The sequence below is a fragment of the Oncorhynchus mykiss genome, chromosome 27 (assembly GCF_057628025.1).
Source record: "Oncorhynchus mykiss isolate SJ-2025 chromosome 27, ASM5762802v1, whole genome shotgun sequence".
NCBI classification, from domain to species: Eukaryota; Metazoa; Chordata; class Actinopteri; order Salmoniformes; family Salmonidae; genus Oncorhynchus; species Oncorhynchus mykiss.
In genome coordinates this window covers 49,365,496-49,390,000 of record NC_143048.1, presented here as the reverse complement: position 1 = coordinate 49,390,000, position 24,505 = coordinate 49,365,496, and the positions used below count along the sequence as shown (strand labels likewise).

General features: G+C 46.5%; 1 protein-coding gene across 2 annotated transcripts in view; it reads right to left on the bottom strand.

Annotated features, from left to right (window-relative positions):
- The window catches only part of LOC110503028 (teneurin-4), a 332,490-nt gene that overhangs the window by 209,625 nt on the left and 98,360 nt on the right, over positions 1-24,505 (bottom strand). For both annotated transcript variants that reach the window (XM_090224046.1, XM_090224045.1), the window contains 3 exons: positions 18,417-18,678; positions 15,494-15,761; positions 1,250-1,393 (listed from right to left, as the gene is read on the bottom strand). In XM_090224046.1, coding sequence (XP_090080172.1) covers positions 1,250-1,393; positions 15,494-15,761; positions 18,417-18,678 — 674 coding nt within the window. The remainder of the gene's footprint in view (positions 1-1,249; positions 1,394-15,493; positions 15,762-18,416; positions 18,679-24,505) is intronic.

Sequence of the window (24,505 nt, the reverse complement as noted above, 5' to 3'; positions counted from 1 at the left end):
GGTCTAGTAGAGAGGCAGTATGGTATGTTTATAGTGACTGTGTTGAAGTATCAGGGTACAGGTCTAGTAGAGAGGCAGTATGGTATGTTTATAGTGACTGTGTTGAAGTATCAGGGTACAGGTCTAGTAGAGAGGCAGTATGGTATGTTTATAGTGACTGTGTTGAAGTATCAGGGTACAGGTCTAGTAGAGAGGCAGTATGGTGTGTTTATAGTGACTGTGTTGAAGTATCAGGGTACAGGTCTAGTAGAGAGGCAGTATGGTGTGTTTATAGTGACTGTGTTGAAGTATCAGGGTACAGGTCTAGTAGAGAGGCAGTATGGTATGTTTATAGTGACTGTGTTGAAGTATCAGGGTACAGGTCTAGTAGAGAGGCAGTATGGTATGTTTATAGTGACTGTGTTGAAGTATCAGGGTACAGTTCAGGTAGAGAGGCAGTATGGTGTGTTTATAGTGACTGTGTTGAAGTATCAGGGTACAGGTCTAGTAGAGAGGCAGTATGGTATGTTTATAGTGACTGTGTTGAAGTATCAGGGTACAGGTCTAGTAGAGAGGCAGTATGGTATGTTTATAGTGACTGTGTTGAAGTATCAGGGTACAGGTCTAGTAGAGAGGCAGTATGGTGTGTTTATAGTGACTGTGTTGAAGTATCAGGGTACAGGTCAGGTAGAGAGGCAGTATGGTGTGTTTATAGTGACTGTGTTGAAGTATCAGGGTACAGGTCTAGTAGAGAGGCAGTATGGTGTGTTTATAGTGACTGTGTTGAAGTATCAGGGTACAGGTCTAGTAGAGAGGCAGTATGGTATGTTTATAGTGACTGTGTTGAAGTATCAGGGTACAGGTCTAGTAGAGAGGCAGTATGGTATGTTTATAGTGACTGTGTTGAAGTATCAGGGTACAGGTCTAGTAGAGAGGCAGTATGGTGTGTTTATAGTGACTGTGTTGAAGTATCAGGGTACAGGTCAGGTAGAGAGGCAGTATGGTGTGTTTATAGTGACTGTGTTGAAGTATCAGGGTACAGGTCTAGTAGAGAGGCAGTATGGTATGTATGTGTATGATATAATGTGTAATTAATGAGCAGAATGTCTTCTGACAGGCGTAATGGTGTAACTCCTATACCACACTAACTCAAGGCAAACAGAGGATGGGTAAACAGTGGCGCTCCTTCACAAAAGCCATATGTCCCCCCAAAATGGATGAAGAGGACTTTGCAGAGCGTACGAGAGAGAGAGAGGATTGGTCTACTCACCACTCTGAATGTTGAGAGCGTGGTGTTTGTTCAGGGCCCAGCCTCCGAGGTTAGAAGCTGTGATCTCATATCCCTGTAGAATAGCTGTTCTCTTCTCCCACAGGATCAGGTCTGGACATGACTCATATTCATAACCTACTGACACTAGAGAGAGAGAGGACAGATAGTTAGTTACTATATAACCCACTGACACTAGAGAGAGAGACGACAGGTGATTAGTTACTATATAACCCACTGACACTAGAGAGAGAGAGTACAGATAGTTAGTTACTATATAACCCACTGACACTAGAGAGAGAGAGGACAGGTGATTAGTTACTATATAACCCACTGACACTAGAGAGAGAGAGGACAGGTGATTAGTTACTATATAACCCACTGACACTAGAGAGAGAGAGTACAGGTGATTAGTTACTATATAACCCACTGACACTAGAGAGAGAGAGTACAGATAGTTAGTTACTATATAACCCACTGACACTAGAGAGAGAGAGGACAGGTGATGAGTTACTATATAACCCACTGACACTAGAGAGAGAGAGTACAGATAGTTAGTTACTATATAACCCACTGACACTAGAGAGAGAGAGGACAGGTGATTAGTTACTATATAACCCACTGACACTAGAGAGAGAGAGTACAGATAGTTAGTTACTATATAACCCACTGACACTAGAGAGAGAGAGGACAGGTGATTAGTTACTATATAACCCACTGACACTAGAGAGAGAGAGTACAGATAGTTAGTTACTATATAACCCACTGACACTAGAGAGAGAGAGGACAGGTGATTAGTTACTATATAAACCACTGACACTAGAGAGAGAGAGTACAGATAGTTAGTTACTATATAACCCACTGACACTAGAGAGAGAGAGGACAGGTGATTAGTTACTATATAACCCACTGACACTAGAGAGAGAGAGGACAGGTGATTAGTTACTCTGAATAAGACCAGGTAAAAATAGATTCAGAATGATCTTTATTGTTCCATTACTGATTAACAACATACATACAAGTAGAACAACACAATCAACCAATCAACCGTAATTCAATCAATAAATCAACCGTAATTCAATCAATCAATCAACCGTAATTCAATCAACCAATCAACCGTAATTCAATCAACCAATCAACCGTAATTCAATCAATCAATCAACCGTAATTCAATCAATCAATCAACCGTAATTCAATCAATCAAACAATCTTTCCTTCAATTTTTTACATTATTATTTATTTAAACTTTATTTAACAAATTCTTATTTACAATGAAGGCCTACCCCCAGCCAAACACGGATGACGCTGGGCCAATTGAGCGCTGCCCTATGGGACAGCCTGGATTTGAACCAGGGACTGCAGTGACGCCTCTTGCACTGAGATGCAGTGTCTTAGACCAGTGCTCCACTCTGGAGCCCCCCATATAGCACTGAGATGCAGTGTCTTAGACCCCTGCTCCACTCTGGAGCCCCCCATATAGCACTGAGATGCAGTGTCTTAGACCCCTGCTCCACTCTGGAGTCCCCCACATAGCACTGAGATGCAGTGTCTTAGACCCCTGCTCCACTCTGGAGACCCCCATATAGCACTGAGATGCAGTGTCTTAGACCCCTGCTCCACTCTGGAGACCCCCATATAGCACTGAGATGCAGTGTCTTAGACCCCTGCTCCACTCTGGAGACCCCACATAGCACTGAGATGCAGTGTCTTAGACCCATGCTCCAATCTGGAGCCCCCCACATAGCACTGAGATGCAGTGTCTTAGACCCCTGCTCCACTCTGGAGACCCCATATAGCACTGAGATGCAGTGTCTTAGACCCCTGCTCCCCTCTGGAGCCCCTCACATAGTAGTGAGATGCAATGCCTTAGACCCCTGCTCCACTCTGGAGCCCCCCACATAGCACTGAGATGCAGTGTCTTAGACCCCTGCTCCACTCTGGAACCCCCCACATAGCACTGAGATGCAGTGTCTTAGACCCCTGCTCCACTCTGGAGCCCCCCATATAGCACTGAGATGCAGTGTCTTAGACACCTGCTCCACTCTGGAGCCCCCCACATAGCACTGAGATGCAGTGTCTTAGACCCCTGCTCCACTCTGGAGACCCCATATAGCACTGAGATGCAGTGTCTTAGACCCCTGCTCCACTCTGGAGCCCCCATATAGCACTGAGATGCAGTGTCTTAGACCCCTGCTCCACTCTGGAGCCCCCCATATAGCACTGAGATGCAGTGTCTTAGACCCCTGCTCCACTCTGGAGACCCCATAAAGCACTGAGATGCAGTGTCTTAGACCCCTGCTCCACTTTGGAGCCCCCCATATAGCACTGAGATGCAGTGTCTTAGACCCCTGCTCCACTCTGGAGACCCCACATAGCACTGAGATGCAGTGTCTTAGACCCCTGCTCCACTCTGGAGACCCCCACATAGCACTGAGATGCAGTGGCTTAGACCGCTGCTCCACTCTGGAGACACCATATAGCACTGAGATGCAGTGTCTTAGACCCCTGCTCCACTCTGGAATCCCCCCATATAGCACTGAGATGCAGTGTCTTGGACCCCTGCTCCACTCTGGAGCCCCCCACATAGCACTGAGATGCAGTGTCTTAGACCCCTGCTCCACTCTGGAGCCCCCCACATAGCACTGAGATGCAGTGTCTTAGACCCCTGCTCCACTCTGGAGCCCCCCACATAGCACTGAGATGCAGTGTCTTAGACCCCTGCTCCACTCTGGAGACCCCCCCCCCCCATATAGCGCTGAGAGGCAGTGTCTTAGACCCCTGCTCCACTCTGGAATCCCCCCATATAGCACTGAGATGCAGTGTCTTAGACCCCTGCTCCACTCTGGAGCCCCCCACATAGCACTGAGATGCAGTGTCTTAGACCCCTGCTCCACTCTGGAGCCCCCCATATAGCACTGAGATGCAGTGTCTTAGACCCCTGCTCCACTCTGGAGCCCCCCACATAGCACTGAGATGCAGTGTCTTAGACCCCTGCTCCACTCTGGAGTCCCCCACATAGCACTGAGATGCAGTGTCTTAGACCCCTGCTCCACTCTGGAGACCCCACATAGCACTGAGATGCAGTGTCTTAGACCCCTGCTCCACTCTGGAGACCCCCACATAGCACTGAGATGCAGTGGCTTAGACCCCTGCTCCACTCTGGAGACACCATATAGCACTGAGATGCAGTGTCTTAGACCCCTGCTCCACTCTGGAATCCCCCATATAGCACTGAGATGCAGTGTCTTAGACCCCTGCTCCACTCTGGAGCCCCCCACATAGCACTGAGATGCAGTGTCTTAGACCCCTGCTCCACTCTGGAGACCCCACATAGCACTGAGATGCAGTGTCTTAGACCCCTGCTCCACTCTGGAGCCCCCCACATAGCACTGAGATGCAGTGTCTTAGACCCCTGCTCCACTCTGGAGCCCCCCATATAGCACTGAGATGCAGTGTCTTAGACCCCTGCTCCACTCTGGAGCCCCCCATATAGCACTGAGATGCAGTGTCTTAGACCCCTGCTCCACTCTGGAGACCCCATATAGCACTGAGATGCAGTGTTTTAGACCCCTGCTCCACTCTGGAGACCCCCCCCCCCCATATAGCACTGAGAGGTAGTGTCTTAGACCCCTGCTCCACTCTGGAATCCCCCCATATAGCACTGAGATGCAGTGTCTTAGACCCCTGCTCCACTCTGGAGCCCCCCACATAGCACTGAGATGCAGTGTCTTAGACCCCTGCTCCACTCTGGAGACCCCATATAGCACTGAGATGCAGTGTCTTAGACCCCTGCTCCACTCTGGAGCCCCCCATATAGCACTGAGATGCAGTGTCTTAGACCCCTGCTCCACTCTGGAGACCCCACATAGCACTGAGATGCAGTGTCTTAGACCCCTGCTCCACTCTGGAGACCCCCACATAGCACTGAGATGCAGTGGCTTAGACCGCTGCTCCACTTTGGAGACACCATATAGCACTGAGATGCAGTGTCTTAGACCCCTGCTCCACTCTGGAATCCCCCCATATAGCACTGAGATGCAGTGTCTTGGACCCCTGCTCCACTCTGGAGCCCCCCACATAGCACTGAGATGCAGTGTCTTAGACCCCTGCTCCACTCTGGAGCCCCCCACATAGCACTGAGATGCAGTGTCTTAGACCCCTGCTCCACTCTGGAGCCCCCCACATAGCACTGAGATGCAGTGTCTTAGACCCCTGCTCCACTCTGGAGACCCCCCCCCCCATATAGCACTGAGAGGCAGTGTCTTAGACCCCTGCTCCACTCTGGAATCCCCCCATATAGCACTGAGATGCAGTGTCTTAGACCCCTGCTCCACTCTGGAGCCCCCCACATAGCACTGAGATGCAGTGTCTTAGACCCCTGCTCCACTCTGGAGCCCCCCATATAGCACTGAGATGCAGTGTCTTAGACCCCTGCTCCACTCTGGAGCCCCCCACATAGCACTGAGATGCAGTGTCTTAGACCCCTGCTCCACTCTGGAGTCCCCCACATAGCACTGAGATGCAGTGTCTTAGACCCCTGCTCCACTCTGGAGACCCCACATAGCACTGAGATGCAGTGTCTTAGACCCCTGCTCCACTCTGGAGACCCCCACATAGCACTGAGATGCAGTGGCTTAGACCCCTGCTCCACTCTGGAGACACCATATAGCACTGAGATGCAGTGTCTTAGACCCCTGCTCCACTCTGGAATCCCCCATATAGCACTGAGATGCAGTGTCTTAGACCCCTGCTCCACTCTGGAGCCCCCCACATAGCACTGAGATGCAGTGTCTTAGACCCCTGCTCCACTCTGGAGACCCCACATAGCACTGAGATGCAGTGTCTTAGACCCCTGCTCCACTCTGGAGCCCCCCACATAGCACTGAGATGCAGTGTCTTAGACCCCTGCTCCACTCTGGAGCCCCCCATATAGCACTGAGATGCAGTGTCTTAGACCCCTGCTCCACTCTGGAGACCCCACATAGCACTGAGATGCAGTGTCTTAGACCCCCTCCACTCTGGAATCCCCCCATTTAGCACTGAGATGCAGTGTCTTAGACCCCTGCTCCACTCTGGAGCCCCCCACATAGCACTGAGATGCAGTGTCTTAGACCCCTGCTCCACTCTGGAGCCCCCCACATAGCACTGAGATGCAGTGTCTTAGACCCCTGCTCCACTCTGGAGACCCCACATAGCACTGAGATGCAGTGTCTTAGACCCCTGCTCCACTCTGGAGCCCCCCACATAGCACTGAGATGCAGTGTCTTAGACCCCTGCTCCACTCTGGAGCCCCCCATATAGCACTGAGATGCAGTGTCTTAGACCCCTGCTCCACTCTGGAGCCCCCCACATAGCACTGAGATGCAGTGTCTTAGACCCCTGCTCCACTCTGGAGCCCCCCATATAGCACTGAGATGCAGTGTCTTAGACCCCTGCTCCACTCTGGAGACCCCATATAGCACTGAGATGCAGTGTTTTAGACCCCTGCTCCACTCTGGAGACCCCCCCCCCCATATAGCACTGAGAGGCAGTGTCTTAGACCCCTGCTCCACTCTGGAATCCCCCCATATAGCACTGAGATGCAGTGTCTTAGACCCCTGCTCCACTCTGGAGACCCCCCCCCCATATAGCACTGAGATGCAGTGTCTTAGACCCCTGCTCCACTCTGGAATTCCCCCATATAGCACTGAGATGCAGTGTCTTAGACACCTGCTCCACTCTGGAGCCCCCCATATAGCACTGAGATTCCATTGTCTTAGACCCCTGCTCCACTCTGGAACCCCCACATAGCACTGAGATGCAGTGTCTTAGACCCCTGCTCCACTCTGGAGACCCCATATAGCACTGAGATGCAGTGTCTTAGACCCCTGCTCCACTCTGGAGACCCCCCCCCCCCATATAGCACTGAGAGGCAGTGTCTTAGACCCCTGCTCCACTCTGGAATCCCCCCATATTGCACTGAGATGCAGTGTCTTAGACCCCTGCTCCACTCTGGAGCCCCCCACATAGCACTGAGATGCAGTGTCTTAGACCCCTGCTCCACTCTGGAGCCCCCCATATAGCACTGAGATGCAGTGTCTTAGACCCCTGCTCCACTCTGGAGCCCCCCACATAGCACTGAGATGCAGTGTCTTAGACCCCTGCTCCACTCTGGAGTCCCCCACATAGCACTGAGATGCAGTGTCTTAGACCCCTGCTCCACTCTGGAGACCCCACATAGCACTGAGATGCAGTGTCTTAGACCCCTGCTCCACTCTGGAGACCCCCACATAGCACTGAGATGCAGTGGCTTAGACCCCTGCTCCACTCTGGAGACACCATATAGCACTGAGATGCAGTGTCTTAGACCCCTGCTCCACTCTGGAATCCCCCATATAGCACTGAGATGCAGTGTCTTAGACCCCTGCTCCACTCTGGAGCCCCCCACATAGCACTGAGATGCAGTGTCTTAGACCCCTGCTCCACTCTGGAGACCCCACATAGCACTGAGATGCAGTGTCTTAGACCCCTGCTCCACTCTGGAGCCCCCCATATAGCACTGAGATGCAGTGTCTTAGACGCCTGCTCCACTCTGGAGACCCCATATAGCACTGAGATGCAGTGTTTTAGACCCCTGCTCCACTCTGGAGACCCCCCCCCCCCATATAGCACTGAGAGGCAGTGTCTTAGACCCCTGCTCCACTCTGGAATCCCCCCATATAGCACTGAGATGCAGTGTCTTAGACCCCTGCTCCACTCTGGGGACCCCCCCCCCCCATATAGCACTGAGATGCAGTGTCTTAGACCCCTGCTCCACTCTGGAATCCCCCCATATAGCACTGAGATGCAGTGTCTTAGACCCCTGCTCCACTCTGGAGCCCCCCATATAGCACTGAGATGCAGTGTCTTAGACCCCTGCTCCACTCTGGAACCCCCCCCCCCATATAGCACTGAGATGCAGTGTCTTAGACCCCTGCTCCACTCTGGAGCCCCCCATATAGCACTGAGATGCAGTGTCTTAGACCCCTGCTCCACTCTGGAACCCCCCCCCCCCATATAGCACTGAGATGCAGTGTCTTAGACCCCTCCTCCACTCAGGAGCCCCCCACATAGCACTGAGATGCAGTGTCTTAGACCCCTGCTCCACTCTGGAGCCCCCCACATAGCACTGAGATGCAGTGTCTTAGACCCCTGCTCCACTCTGGAGACCCCATATAGCACTGAGATGCAGTGTCTTAGACCCCTGCTCCACTCTGGAGACCCCCCCCCCCCATATAGCACTGAGAGGCAGTGTCTTAGACCCCTGCTCCACTCTGGAATCCCCCCATATAGCACTGAGATGCAGTGTCTTAGACCCCTGCTCCACTCTGGAGCCCCCCACATAGCACTGAGATGCAGTGTCTTAGACCCCTGCTCCACTCTGGAGCCCCCCATATAGCACTGAGATGCAGTGTCTTAGACCCATGCTCCACTCTGGAGCCCCCCACATAGCACTGAGATGCAGTGTCTTAGACCCCTGCTCCACTCTGGAGTCCCCCACATAGCACTGAGATGCAGTGTCTTAGACCCCTACTCCACTCTGGGGACCCCCCCCCCATATAGCACTGAGATGCAGTGTCTTAGACCCCTGCTCCACTCTGGAATCCCCCCATATAGCACTGAGATGCAGTGTCTTAGACCCCTGCTCCACTCTGGAACCCCCCCCCCCCCCCCCATATAGCACTGAAATGCAGTGTCTTAGACCCCTGCTCCACTCTGGAGCCCCCCATACAGCACTGAGATGCAGTGTCTTAGACCCCTGCTCCACTCAGGAGCCCCCCACATAGCACTGAGATGCAGTGTCTTAGACCCCTGCTCCACTCTGGAGACCCCATATAGCACTGAGATGCAGTGTCTTAGACCCCTGCTCCACTCTGGAGACCCCCCCCCCATATAGCACTGAGAGGTAGTGTCTTAGACCCCTGCTCCACTCTGGAATCCCCCCATATAGCACTGAGATGCAGTGTCTTAGACCCCTGCTCCACTCTGGAGCCCCCCACATAGCACTGAGATGCAGTGTCTTAGACCCCTGCTCCACTCTGGAGCCCCCCATATAGCACTGAGATGCAGTGTCTTAGACCCCTGCTCCACTCTGGAGCCCCCCACATAGCACTGAGATGCAGTGTCTTAGACCCCTGCTCCACTCTGGAGTCCCCCACATAGCACTGAGATGCAGTGTCTTAGACCCCTGCTCCACTCTGGAGACCCCACATAGCACTGAGATGCAGTGTCTTAGACCCCTGCTCCACTCTGGAGACCCCACATAGCACTGAGCTGCAGTGGCTTAGACCCCTGCTAAACTCTGGAGACACCATATAGCACTGAGATGCAGTGTCTTAGACCCCTGCTCCACTCTGGAATCCCCCATATAGCACTGAGATGCAGTGTCTTAGACCCCTGCTCCACTCTGGAGCCCCCCACATAGCACTGAGATGCAGTGTCTTAGACCCCTGCTCCACTCTGGAGACCCCACATAGCACTGAGATGCAGTGTCTTAGACCCCTGCTCCACTCTGGAGCCCCCCACATAGCACTGAGATGCAGTGTCTTAGACCCCTGCTCCACTCTGGAGCCCCCCACATAGCACTGAGATGCAGTGTCTTAGACCCCTGCTCCACTCTGGAGACCCCCCCCCCCCATATAGCACTGAGATGCAGTGTCTTAGACCCCTGCTCCACTCAGGAGCCCCCCACATAGCACTGAGATGCAGTGTCTTAGACCCCTGCTCCACTCTGGAGCCCCCCACAAAGCACTGAGATGCAGTGTCTTAGACCCCTGCTCCACTCTGGAGACCCCTGGGATGCAGTGTCTTAGACCCCTGCTCCACTCTGGAGACCCCATATAGCACTGAGATGCAGTGTCTTAGACCCCTGCTCCACTCTGGAGCCCCCCACATAGCACTGAGATGCAGTGTCTTAGACCCCTGCTCCACTCTGGAACCCCCCACATAGCACTGAGATGCAGTGTCTTAGACCCCTGCTCCACTCTGGAACCCCCCTCCATATAGCACTGAGATGCAGTGTCTTAGACCCCTGCTCCACTCTGGAGACCCCCCCCCCCCCCCCCCCCCCCCCACATAGCACTGAGATGCAGTGTCTTAGACCCCTGCTCCACTCTGGAGCCCCCCATATAGCACTGAGATGCAGTGTCTTAGACCCCTGCTCCACTCTGGAGCCTCCCCCCCCCCATATAGCACTGAGATGCAGGGTCTAAGACCTCTGCTCCACTCTGGAGACCCCATATAGCACTGAGATGCAGTGTCTTAGACCCCTGCTCCACTCTGGAGCCCCCCACATAGCACTGAGATGCAGTGTCTTAGACCCCTGCTCCACTCTGGAACCCCCCACATAGCACTGAGATGCAGTGTCTTAGACCCCTGCTCCACTCTGGAACCCCCCTCCATATAGCACTGAGATGCAGTGTCTTAGATCCCTGCTCCACTCTGGAGCCCCCCATATAGCACTGAGATGCAGTTTCTACACTCAGGAGTCCCGAATCAAACAATCAATCTATCCATAATACACCAATCAACTACATACAAATACAGGTATGTCCTTCCACCAATCAACCACATACAAATACAGGTATGTCCTTCCACCAATCAACTACATACAAATACAGGTATGTCCTTCCACCAATCAACTACATACAAATACAGGTATGTCCTTCCACCAATCAACTACATACAAATACAGGTATGTCCTTCCACCAATCAACTACATACAAATACAGGTATGTCCTTCCACCAATCAACTACATACAAATACAGGTATGTCCTTCCACCAATCAACTACATACAAATACAGGTATGTCCTTCCACCAATCAACTACATACAAATACAGGTACATACTTCCACCAATCAACTACATACAAATACAGGTATGTCATTCCACCAATCAACCACATACAAATACAGGTATGTCCTTCCACCAATCAACTACATACAAATACAGGTATGTCCTTCCACCAATCAACTACATACAAATACAGGTATGTCCTTCCACCAATCAACTACATACAAATACAGGTATGTCCTTCCACCAATCAACTACATACAAATACAGGTATGTCCTTCCACCAATCAACTACATACAAATACAGGTATGTCCTTCCACCAATCAACTACATACAAATACAGGTACATACTTCCACCAATCAACTACATACAAATACAGGTATGTCATTCCACCAATCAACTACATACAAATACAGGTATGTCCTTCCACCAATCAACTACATACAAATACAGGTATGTCCTTCCACCAATCAACTACATACAAATACAGGTATGTCCTTCCACCAATCAACTACATACAAATACAGGTATGTCCTTCCACCAATCAACTACATACAAATACAGGTATGTCCTTCCACCAATCAACTACATACAAATACAGGTATGTCCTTCCACCAATCAACTACATACAAATACAGGTATGTCCTTCCACCAATCAACTACATACAAATACAGGTATGTCCTTCCTCCAAACACCCACCAACATACAAATACAGGTATGTCCTTCCACCAATCAACTACATACAAATACAGGTATGTCCTTCCACCAATCAACTACATACAAATACAGGTATGTCCTTCCACCAATCAACTACATACAAATACAGGTACGTCCTTCCACCAATCAACTACATACAAATACAGGTATGTCCTTCCACCAAACACCTACATACAAATACAGGTATGTCCTTCCACCAATCAACTACATACAAATACAGGTACGTCCTTCCTCCAATCAACTACATACAAATACAGGTATGTCCTTCCACCAATCAACTACATACAAATACAGGTATGTCCTTCCACCAATCAACTACATACAAATACAGGTATGTCCTTCCACCAATCAACTACATACAAATACAGGTATGTCCTTCCACCAATCAACTACATACAAATACAGGTATGTCCTTCCTCCAAACACCCACCAACATACAAATACAGGTATGTCCTTCCACCAATCAACTACATACAAATACAGGTATGTCCTTCCACCAATCAACTACATACAAATACAGGTTTTGTCCTTCCACCAATCAACTACATACAAATACAGGTATGTCCTTCCACCAATCAACTACATACAAATACAGGTATGTCCTTCCTCCAAACACCCACCAACATACAAATACAGGTATGTCCTTCCACCAATCAACTACATACAAATACAGGTATGTCCTTCCTCCAATCAACTACATACAAATACAGGTATGTCCTTCCACCAATCAACCACATACAAATACAGGTATGTCCTTCCACCAATCAACTACATACAAATACAGGTATGTCCTTCCACCAATCAACTACATACAAATACAGGTATGTCCTTCCACCAATCAACTACATACAAATACAGGTATGTCCTTCCACCAAACACCCACCAACATACAAATACAGGTATGTCCTTCCACCAATCAACTACATACAAATACAGGTATGTCCTTCCACCAATCAACTACATACAAATACAGGTATGTCCTTCCACCAATCAACTACATACAAATACAGGTACGTCCTTCCACCAATCAACTACATACAAATACAGGTATGTCCTTCCACCAAACACCTACATACAAATACAGGTATGTCCTTCCACCAATCAACTACATACAAATACAGGTATGTCCTTCCACCAATCAACTACATACAAATACAGGTACATACTTCCACCAATCAACTACATACAAATACAGGTATGTCCTTCCACCAAACACCCACCAACATACAAATACAGGTATGTCATTCCACCAATCAACTACATACAAATACAGGTATGTCCTTCCACCAATCAACTACATACAAATACAGGTATGTCCTTCCACCAATCAACTACATACAAATACAGGTATGTCCTTCCACCAATCAACTACATACAAATACAGGTACATACTTCCACCAATCAACTACATACAAATACAGGTATGTCCTTCCACCAAACACCCACCAACATACAAATACAGGTATGTCCTTCCACCAATCAACTACATACAAATACAGGTATGTCCTTCCACCAATCAACTACATACAAATACAGGTATGTCCTTCCACCAATCAAATACATACAAATACAGGTATGTCCTTCCACCAAACACCCACCAACATACAAATACAGGTATGTCCTTCCACCAATCAACTACATACAAATACAGGTATGTCCTTCCACCAAACACCCACCAACATACAAATACAGGTATGTCCTTCCACCAATCAACTACATACAAATACAGGTATGTCCTTCCTCCAAACACCCACCAACATACAAATACAGGTATGTCCTTCCACCAATCAACTACATACAAATACAGGTATGTCCTTCCACCAATCAACTACATACAAATACAGGTATGTCCTTCCACCAATCAACTACATACAAATACAGGTATGTCCTTCCACCAATCAACTACATACAAATACAGGTATGTCCTTCCACCAATCAACTACATACAAATACAGGTACATACTTCCACCAATCAACTACATACAAATACAGGTATGTCCTTCCACCAATCAACTACATACAAATACAGGTATGTCCTTCCACCAATCAACTACATACAAATACAGGTATGTCCTTCCTCCAATCAACTACATACAAATACAGGTATGTCCTTCCACCAATCAACTACATACAAATACAGGTATGTCCTTCCACCAATCAACTACATACAAATACAGGTATGTCCTTCCACCAATCAACTACATACAAATACAGGTATGTCCTTCCACCAAACACCCACCAACATACAAATACAGGTATGTCCTTCCACCAATCAACTACATACAAATACAGGTACGTCCTTCCACCAATCAACTACATACAAATACAGGTATGTCCTTCCACCAATCAACTACATACAAATACAGGTACGTCCTTCCACCAATCAACTACATACAAATACAGGTATGTCCTTCCACCAATCAACTACATACAAATACAGGTATGTCCTTCCACCAATCAACTACATACAAATACAGGTACATACTTCCACCAATCAACTACATACAAATACAGGTATGTCCTTCCACCAATCAACTACATACAAATACAGGTATGTCCTTCCACCAATCAACTACATACAAATACAGGTATGTCCTTCCTCCAATCAACTACATACAAATACAGGTATGTCCTTCCACCAATCAACTACATACAAATACAGGTATGTCCTTCCACCAATCAACTACATACAAATACAGGTATGTCCTTCCTCCAATCAACTACATACAAATACAGGTATGTCCTTCCACCAATCAACTACATACAAATACAGGTATGTCCTTCCACCAATCAACTACATACAAATACAGGTATGTCCTTCCACCAATCAACTACATACAAATACAGGTATGTCCTTCCACCAATCAACTACATACAAATACAGGTATGTCCTTCCTCCAATCAACTACATACAAATACAGGTATGTCCTTCCACCAATCAACTACATACAAATACAGGTATGTCCTTCCACCAATCAACTACATACAAATACAGGTATGTCCTTCCTCCAATCAACTACATACAAATACAGGTATGTCCTTCCACCAATCAACTACATACAAATACAGGTATGTCCTTCCACCAAACACCCACCAACATACAAATACAGGTATGTCCTTCCTCCAATCAACTACATACAAATACAGGTATGTCCTTCCTCCAATCAACTACATACAAATACAGGTATGTCCTTCCTCCAATCAACTACATACAAATACAGGTATGTCCTTCCACCAATCAACTACATACAAATACAGGTATGTCCTTCCACCAAACACCCACCAACATACAAATACAGGTATGTCCTTCCTCCAATCAACTACATACAAATACAGGTATGTCCTTCCTCCAATCAACTACATACAAATACAGGTATGTCCTTCCACCAATCAACTACATACAAATACAGGTATGTCCTTCCACCAATCAACTACATACAAATACAGGTACATACTTCCACCAATCAACTACATACAAATACAGGTATGTCCTTCCACCAATCAACTACATACAAATACAGGTATGTCCTTCCACCAATCAACTACATGCAAATACAGGTATGTCCTTCCACCAATCAACTACATACAAATACAGGTACGTCCTTCCACCAATCAACTACATGCAAATACAGGTATGTCCTTCCTCCAAACACCCACCAACATACAAATACCGTTAAAACAAAGGATAAATAATAAATAATAAACTTTCCCTCACCGAAGGCCTCAGACAGCCCATAGACCTTCTGACTGTAGACATCAGCCTTGTCCCAGACGAAGTTATAGTTGAGATTAGGAGCAACAGGGAACCACTTCCTGAACAGTCGTCCCTCCACCGCCACCACAAGGTGTACCTTCATCAGGTTAAAGGGCACGGTGGAGTGGGTCAGGGTCACCCGCAGGATGGACTTATACCCAGGGCTCCTACTGCTCAGGTAGCTCAACGCCATGTCTGTCCCGGGGATAGGAACCTCTTCCTGGAGAGCCTAGGGAGGGGGGGGAAGAAATAGATGGTTACACCAGGGGACATATTGACCTTTATACTACCACACTACTGCTCAGGGAGCTCAACACCATGTCTGTCCCGGGGATAGGAACCTCTTCCTGGAGAGCCTAGGGAGAGGGGGGAAGATACAGTGTTACACCACCATCAACAGGAGGAGCATGTTTGTTGTTATCTTTCATTCATTTCATCCATATGATAACTAACACTAATATGTACTTGGACGCTCAAAGCATGTACAGTTTGTGTCCATGTGTTGATGCACTAGAGATGAATTAATACCCTGGTGTTGATATAGACTGTCCAGGCAGACAAACAGGCAGGCAGGCAGGCAGACAGACAAGTAGTTAAGAAGGAGAGCTGGTAGGGCAATGCTTCTCTAAACTGTCCTCAGGCCACTCTAAATATGTTTGATGTCTTAAATCTATTCCATTGTTAACACACCTGATTCAACCCAGACGACTACTCATCCGGCCATTGATCAGTTGAATTAAGTTCACTGCCTAGTGGCAAAATAGTTAAAGGTTAATAGGCTGCGTTTAGACAGGTAGCCCAATTCTGACAGACAGGCAGGCAGGCAGGCAGGCAGGCAGCCAGTAATTGACCAATCACATATCTTTTCACATCATGTATTTTTGGCTGTGTAAATGCAGTCATGGACAAGGAGGACCAGATGCTAGATCCACCCTTCTACTCTGAGACTCTTTATGAATACTAGCCCAAGGGTTAAAGGTTAGAGGTCACTGGCTGGTCAGCACCCTGCCCAGCATACCAACGATCCGGAACAGACCGGGTAGGTCAGGCTGTTCTTTACCATTATGATGTGTTCTGTTATGAAGAGAGAGAGAGAGAGAGAGAGAGAGAGAGAGAGGGAGTAAGAAAGAGCGAGAGAGAGAGAGAGAGAGAGAGAGAGAGAGACAGAGAGAGAGAGAGAGGGAGCGAGAAAGAGAGAGAGAGAGAGAGAGAGAGACAGAGAGAGAGAGAGAGAGAGAGAGGGAGCGAGAAAGAGAGAGAGAGAGAGAGAGAGAGGGAGCGAGAAAGAGAGAGGGATGGGCTGGTAGAGAGCAGATCAGACTACACAGCGAGGAAGCCTCTATGATACTGCCTTTTAAACACCCACTTGTAAACCTCATAGAAATTAAAATGTGTCCTGGGTGTTGAGGAGATGTATTTATCATCGTCATGACGACTGAGTCATTATTATACTGGTCAGATAGCATCACAGGACTGAGTCATTATTACACTGGTCAGATAGCATCACAGGACTGAGTCATTATTATACTGGTCAGATAGCATCACAGGACTGAGTCATTATTATACTGGTCAGATAGCATCACAGGACTGAGTCATTATTATACTGGTCAGATAGCATCACAGGACTGAGTCATTATTATACTGGTCAGATAGCATCACAGGACTGAGTCATTATTACACTGGTCAGATAGCATCACTGGACTGAGTCATTACTACACTGGTCAGATAGCATCACAGGACTGAGTCATTATTATACTGGTCAGATAGCATCACAGGACTGAGTCATTATTATACTGGTCAGATAGCATCACAGGACTGAGTCATTATTACACTGGTCAGATAGCATCACTGGACTGAGTCATTATTATACTGGTCAGATAGCATCACTGGTGTCTGGTCTTTAGAGTGGGGAGCTTTAGCTGTCTGTACCACGTCTGGCATGAATCATTATAATAGGAGAGACAGAGGAGAAGAGAAGAGAACAGAGGAGAACAGAGGACGACAGAAGAGAACAGAACAGAACAGGAGAGAACAGAACAGGAGAGAACAGAAGAGAACAGAACATAAGAGAACAGAACAGAAGAGAACAGAACAGAACAGAAGAGAAGAGAAGAGAACAGAGGAGAACAGAGGACGACAGAAGAGAACAGAACAGAAGAGAACAGAACAGAAGAGAACAGAACAGAACAGAAGAGAAGAGAACAGAGGAGAACAGAGGACGACAGAAGAGAACAGAACAGAACAGGAGAGAAGAGAACATAAGAGAACAGAACAGGAGAGAACAGAAGAGAAGAGAACAGAAGAGAAGAGAACAGAACAGAAGAGAAGAGAACAGAGGAGAACAGAGGACCACAGAAGAGAACAGAACAGAAGAGAACAGAACAGAAGAGAACAGAACAGAACAGAACAGAACAGAAGAGAAGAGAACAGAGGAGAACAGAGGACGACAGAAGAGAACAGAACAGAACAGGAGAGAAGAGAACAGAAGAGAACAGAACAGGAGAGAACAGAAGAGAAGAGAACAGAACAGAAGAGAACAGAACAGAACAGAACAGGAGAGAACAGAAGAGAACAGAACAGGAGTGAACAGAACAGGAGAGAACAGAAGAGAAGAGAACGGAGGACGGCAGAAGAGAACAGAACAGAAGAGGAGATGTGCATGTAAACCACAACCCACAGTGCAGGGATGAGAGCAAGGGGGTACTGAGAGGACAAGATGGTGGCTCATTCATCCCACTCCACTCCTCTGTAACTATCCCCCAGGTCGTTGCTGGAAATTAAAATGCGTTCTCAGTCAACATACCTGGTAAAATAGGGGTGAAAAAAAAACAGAGATCCTATTACATGGCTGGGATTCAAATTGACATTCTATCGGAGTCTGTACCTGTATTTCGGGTACGATGGTCCCCCTCTCGGAGCAGGCCCCGGCGAAGGCGGTGAGAGGTGCCGGCGACAAGATGGGGGATGGACGCGTGAAGCCGCTGACATCACAGCTGGGGATCTCATTCTCCTCGTGACGCATCACGATGGTATCCATGACGAAGAAGCGTCCCCATGGCAACCACAGCGTATGCTCCTGGGTGATGAACGGAGCGCGCTCGAAGCGCAGGGCGATGGCCACGCCCCCGTTGGTCACCAGGTCAAAACTTGGAAGGAACACACAAACAGGGTGGAATTAAGTAGAACACATCTGACTTTAAAGGGAAGTGATAACTAAGTGGCTCGGGGGAACAAAACATAGATATTTTGGGTCCATTGCCAGGAAACTCCCCTGACCTTAATCCCATTGAGAACTTGTGGTCAATCCTCAAGAGGCGGGTGGACAAACATAAACCCACAAATTCTGATAAACCCCAAGCATTGATTATGCAAGAATGGGCTGCCATCAGTCAGGATGTGGCCCAGAAGTTAATTGACAGCATGTCAGGTCGGATTGAAGAGGTCTTGAAAAAGAAGGGTCACCACTGCAAATATTGACTCTTTGCATCAACTTCATGTAATTGTCAATAAAAGCCTTTGACACTTATGAAATGCTTGTAATTATACTTCAGTATTCCATAGTAACATCTGACAGAAATATCTAAAGACACTGAAGCAGAAAACTTTGTGGAAATTAATATTTGTGTCATTCTCTTTTGGCCACGACTGTAGGTGCCAGGCGCACCGGTTTGTATCAAGAACTGCAACGCTGCTGGGTTTTTTCATGCTCAACAGTTTCCTGTGTGTATCAATAATTGTATATGAATTCATTTTTGTTTTAATCATTTTCATTAATTTATAGACATAATGCATATCCTTCGGAAAACAAAGAAATAACAATGAATTTTTATCTCTAATTGTTAATACACTACATATTCAAGGTTTAATCCCAGTCATATTTAACTCATCATATAGTGAATATCTCCAATGAACCCTAATTAAGAGTGTTGCTATTGTGATCACATTGTACTGAACTAATGTAACAGACTAAATGAAAAGACTATCGGTAAAAATGATGCTGTTTGTTGGTTCCACCATTTATTTCACTCAGCCCATTCCAGCCGGGCCGGCCCATTCCAGCCGGGCCGGCCCATTCCAGCCAGGCCAGCTCATTCCAGCCAGGCCAGCCCATTCCAGCCGGGCCAGCCCATTCCAGCCAGGCCAGCTCATTCCAGCCAGGCCAGCCCATTCCAGCCGGGCCAGCCCATTCCGGCCGGGCCAGCCCATTCCAGCCGGGCCAGCCCATTCCAGCCGGGCCAGCCCATTCCAGCCGGGCCAGCCCATTCCAGCCGGGCCAGCCCATTTCAGCCGGGCCAGCCCATTCCAGCCGGGCCAGCCCATTCCAGCCGGGCCAGCCCATTCCAGCCGGGCCAGCCCATTCCAGCCAGGCCAGCCCATTCCAGCCGGGCCAGCCCATTCCAGCCGGGCCAGCCCATTCCAGCCGGGCCAGCCCATTCCAGCCGGGCCAGCCCATTCCAGCCGGGCCAGCCCATTCCAGCCAGGCCAGCTGGTGGAGAATGATGAAGCTAATGCATTGAGGAGACGCAGTAGGAGCACCGAGCCTGAATTGACGTCACACGCCGAATAGCAATGTGTTATTATCTGTTTCAACAGAATGGAGACTTTTTAAGTTCAGGCACATAGGAGGCATCCCAAATGGCACCTTATTCCCTATGTAGTGCACTACTTTTGACCAGGGACCCGCCCATAGGGTCAAAAGGTCAAAAGTAGAGCACAATGGAGAGAATATGGTGCCATTTGGGATGCAGATATAACGTGACTCCTCAGCCCTGTTTGTGTAATGCACCGTGCTGTGTCGCTGCTCATATTTAAATATAGCCTATGAGGCATGAAGCTACTAGGAACAGAGGAGATCTGTTCTGTGCAGCAGCAAAATGGAGGAAGCCACTTCTCTATCGATCCCTCACAGCGAGGTTAGCCTGTCCGCTCTCACATCCGCCCGTCTAAAAGCCCTGCAATGCAATCAGAGCTATCTCTCTCTGTCTCTCTCTCTCTGCCCTGCATACAGAGCACAACTCTGCCTAGGCCCGGCTGGCCTGGTCTGGTCTGACTGAGATGGCCCGGCTGGAATGGTCTGATCTGACTGAGCTGGCCCGGCTAGAATGGGCTGGCCCGACTGGTCTGGTCTGACTGAGCTGGCCCGGCTAGAATGGGCTGGCCCGGCTGTGTGGTCTGCTCTGACTGAGCTGGCCTGGCTGGAATGGGCTGGCCTGGCTGGAATGGGCTGGCCCGGCTGGTCTGCTCTGACTGAGCTGGCCTGGCTGGAATGGGCTGGCCTGGCTGGAATGGGCTGGCCTGGCTGGAATGGGCTGGTCTGGTCTAACTCCCTATCAGTGTTGCTACCATGCTTTCTAACCATGGTTCATGGATAAACACTCTGATCTTTCCCTCTCTCTGAATACATCCATACAGCAGAACTCACTTAGTCAGCTAGAGGCCTCTCATATAGTACTGTATAATATGGTATTGTATAGTATTTTTACAGTATTGTATAGTACTGTATAGTATTGGATAGTATTGTATTGTGATGTTTTGAATGATATAGTACTGTATTGTATTGCATAGTATTGTATAGTGCTGTATTGAATTGTATAGTATTGTATAGTACTGTATAATATTGTATAATATTGTATAGTATTATAGAGTACTATATTGAATTGTATAGAATGGTATAGTATATTACTGTATTGAATTGTATAGTACAGTACAGTATTTAATAATATTGTATCATACTGTATTGAATGGTATAGTACTGTATTGTATTGCCTTGTATAGTATTGTATGGTACTGTAATACAGTGTATAGTACTGCATTGTATTGTATAGTACTGTATAGAATGGTCTTGTATTGTACTGTATTGTATAGTATTGTATAGTACTGTATAGAATGGTATAGTACTGTATAGTAGTGTATAGTGTATTGCATTGAATTGTATAGTACTGTATTGTATTGTATAATATTGTATAGTATTGTTTGGTACTGCATTGAATTGTATAGAATATTATTGTATTGTATAGTACTGTATTGTATTGTATAATATTGTATAGTACTGCATTGAATTGTATAGAATTGTATTGTAGTGTATAGTACTGTATTGTATTGTATAATATTGTATAGTACTGTATATAATGGTATAATGGTATAATACTGTATAGAATGGTATAATACTTTATTGTTTTGTATAGAATGGTATTGTATTGTATAATATTGTATAGTTTTGTATAGCACTGCATAGAATTGTATTGTATTGTATAGTACTGCATTGTATTGTATTTAATTGTATAGTACTGTATAGTACAGTATAGTACTGTATTGTATTGCATAGAATGGTATAATACTGTATTGTACTGTATATTACTGCATTGTATTGTATAGAATGGCATATTACTGTATTGTATAGTACTGCATTGAATAGAATGGTATATAACTGTATTGTATTGTATAGTATGGTATAATATTGTATTGTATTGTATAGAATGGTATAGTACTGTATTGTATTGTATAGAATGGTATAGTACTGAATAGTACTGTATTGTATAGTACTGTATTGTATTGTATAATATTGCATAGTTTTGTATAGCACTGCATTGAATTGTATAGAATTGTATTGTATTGTATAGTATGGTATAATACTGTATTGTACTGTATATTACTGCATTGTATTGTATAGAATGGCATATTACTGTATTGTATAGTACTGCATTGAATAGAATGGTATATAACTGTATTGTATTGTATAGTATGGTATAACATTGTATTGTATTGTATAGAATGGTATAGTACTGTATTGTATTGTATAGAATGGTATAGTACTGAATAGTACTGTATTGTATAGTACTGTATTGTATTGTATAATATTGCATAGTTTTGTATAGCACTGCATTGAATTGTATAGAATTGTATTGTATTGTATAGTATGGTATAATACTGTATTGTACTGTATAGTACTGCATTGTATTCTATCGAATTGTATAGTACTGTATAGTACAGTATAGTACTGTATTGTATTGTATAGAATGGTATAATACTGTATTGTATTGTATAGTATGGTATAATACTTTATTGTACTGTATAGTACTGCATTGTATTGTATAGAATGGTATAGTACGGTATTGTATAATACTGTATTGTATTGTACAGTACTACATTGTATTGTATAGAATGGTATATTACTGTATTGTATAGTACTGCATTGAATAGAATGGTATAGAACGGTAGAATGGTATTGTATTGTATAGTATGGTATAATACTGTATTGTACTGTATAGTACTGCATTGTATTGTATAGAATGGTATAGTACTGTATTGTATAATACTGTATTGTATTGTATAGTACTGTATTGTATTGCATAGAATGGTATAGTACTGTATAGTACTGTATTGTATAGTACTGTATTGTATTGTATAATATTGCGTAGTATTTTATAGTACTACATTGTAAAGTATAGAATAGAATTGTGACCGCAGAACACTTCTCCCTCCACCTCCACTACAGTCAATTAGCTGGTCAACCTGCCGACCCAGCTGCGACAGGGGACAGTAGTCACTCCCAATGGACCCTGCAGGCTACAGCCTCTGATTCAGGGGCTCTGCCACGTAGACAGAGGCCTGCTATAAATATACATCCCCCACCCCTCTGGAATACAGTGCCCTGATTGGCTAAAGCAGTAAACAAAGGTCTGTGCCGCCCTTGGTACTGCGCTGTGCCCTTGGTCAGGGGTGCATACTACTGTCTTGTATGAGGATGATGGTAAGTGTTAGGTCAGGCAGTAGTACTGTGTGTATACGGCCAGTCAGTAGTACTGTGTGTATATGGCCAGTCAGTAGTACTGTGTGTATATGGCCAGTCAGTAGTACTGTGTGTATATGGCCAGTCAGTAGTACTGTGTGTATATGGCCAGTCAGTAGTACTGTGTGTATATGGCCAGTCAGTAGTACTGTGTGTATATGACCAGTCAGTAGTACTGTGTGTATTATGGCCAGTCAGTAGTACTGTATGTATTATGGCCAGTCAGTAGTACTATGTGTATATGGCCAGTCAGTAGTACTGTGTGTATATGGCCAGGCAGTAGTACTGTGTGTATACGGCCAGTCAGTAGTACTGTGTGTATATGGCCAGTCAGTAGTACTGTGTGTATATGACCAGTCAGTAGTACTATGTGTATATGGCCAGTCAGTAGTACTGTGTGTATATGGCCAGGCAGTAGTACTGTGTGTATACGGCCAGGCAGTAGTACTGTGTGTATATGGCCAGGCAGTAGTACTGTGTGTATATGGCCAGTCAGTAGTACTGTGTGTATATGACCAGTCAGTAGTACTGTGTGTATTATGGCCAGTCAGTAGTACTGTGTGTATTATGGCCAGTCAGTAGTACTGTGTGTATATGGCCAGTCAGTAGTACTGTGTGTATATGGCCAGTCAGTAGTACTGTGTGTATATGACCAGTCAGTAGTACTGTGTGTATTATGGCCAGTCAGTAGTACTGTGTGTATTATGGCCAGTCAGTAGTACTGTGTGTATATGGCCAGTCAGTAGTACTGTGTGTATATGGCCAGGCAGTAGTACTGTGTGTATACGGCCAGGCAGTAGTACTGTGTGTATATGGCCAGGCAGTAGTACTGTGTGTATATGGTCAGGCAGTAGTTCTGTGTGTATATGGCCAGTCAGTAGTACTGTGTGTATATGGCCAGTCAGTAGTACTGTGTGTATATGTCCAGTCAGTAGTACTGTGTGTATATGGCCAGGCAGTAGTACTGTGTGTATATGTCCAGTCAGTAGTACTGTGTGTATATGGCCAGGCAGTAGTACTGTGTGTATATGTCCAGTCAGTAGTACTGTGTGTATATGGCCAGTCAGTAGTACTGTGTGTATATGGCCAGTCAGTAGTACTGTGTATATATAGCCAGTCAGTAGTATTGTGTGTATATGGCCAGGCAGTAGTACTGTGTGTATATGGCCAGTCAGTAGTACTGT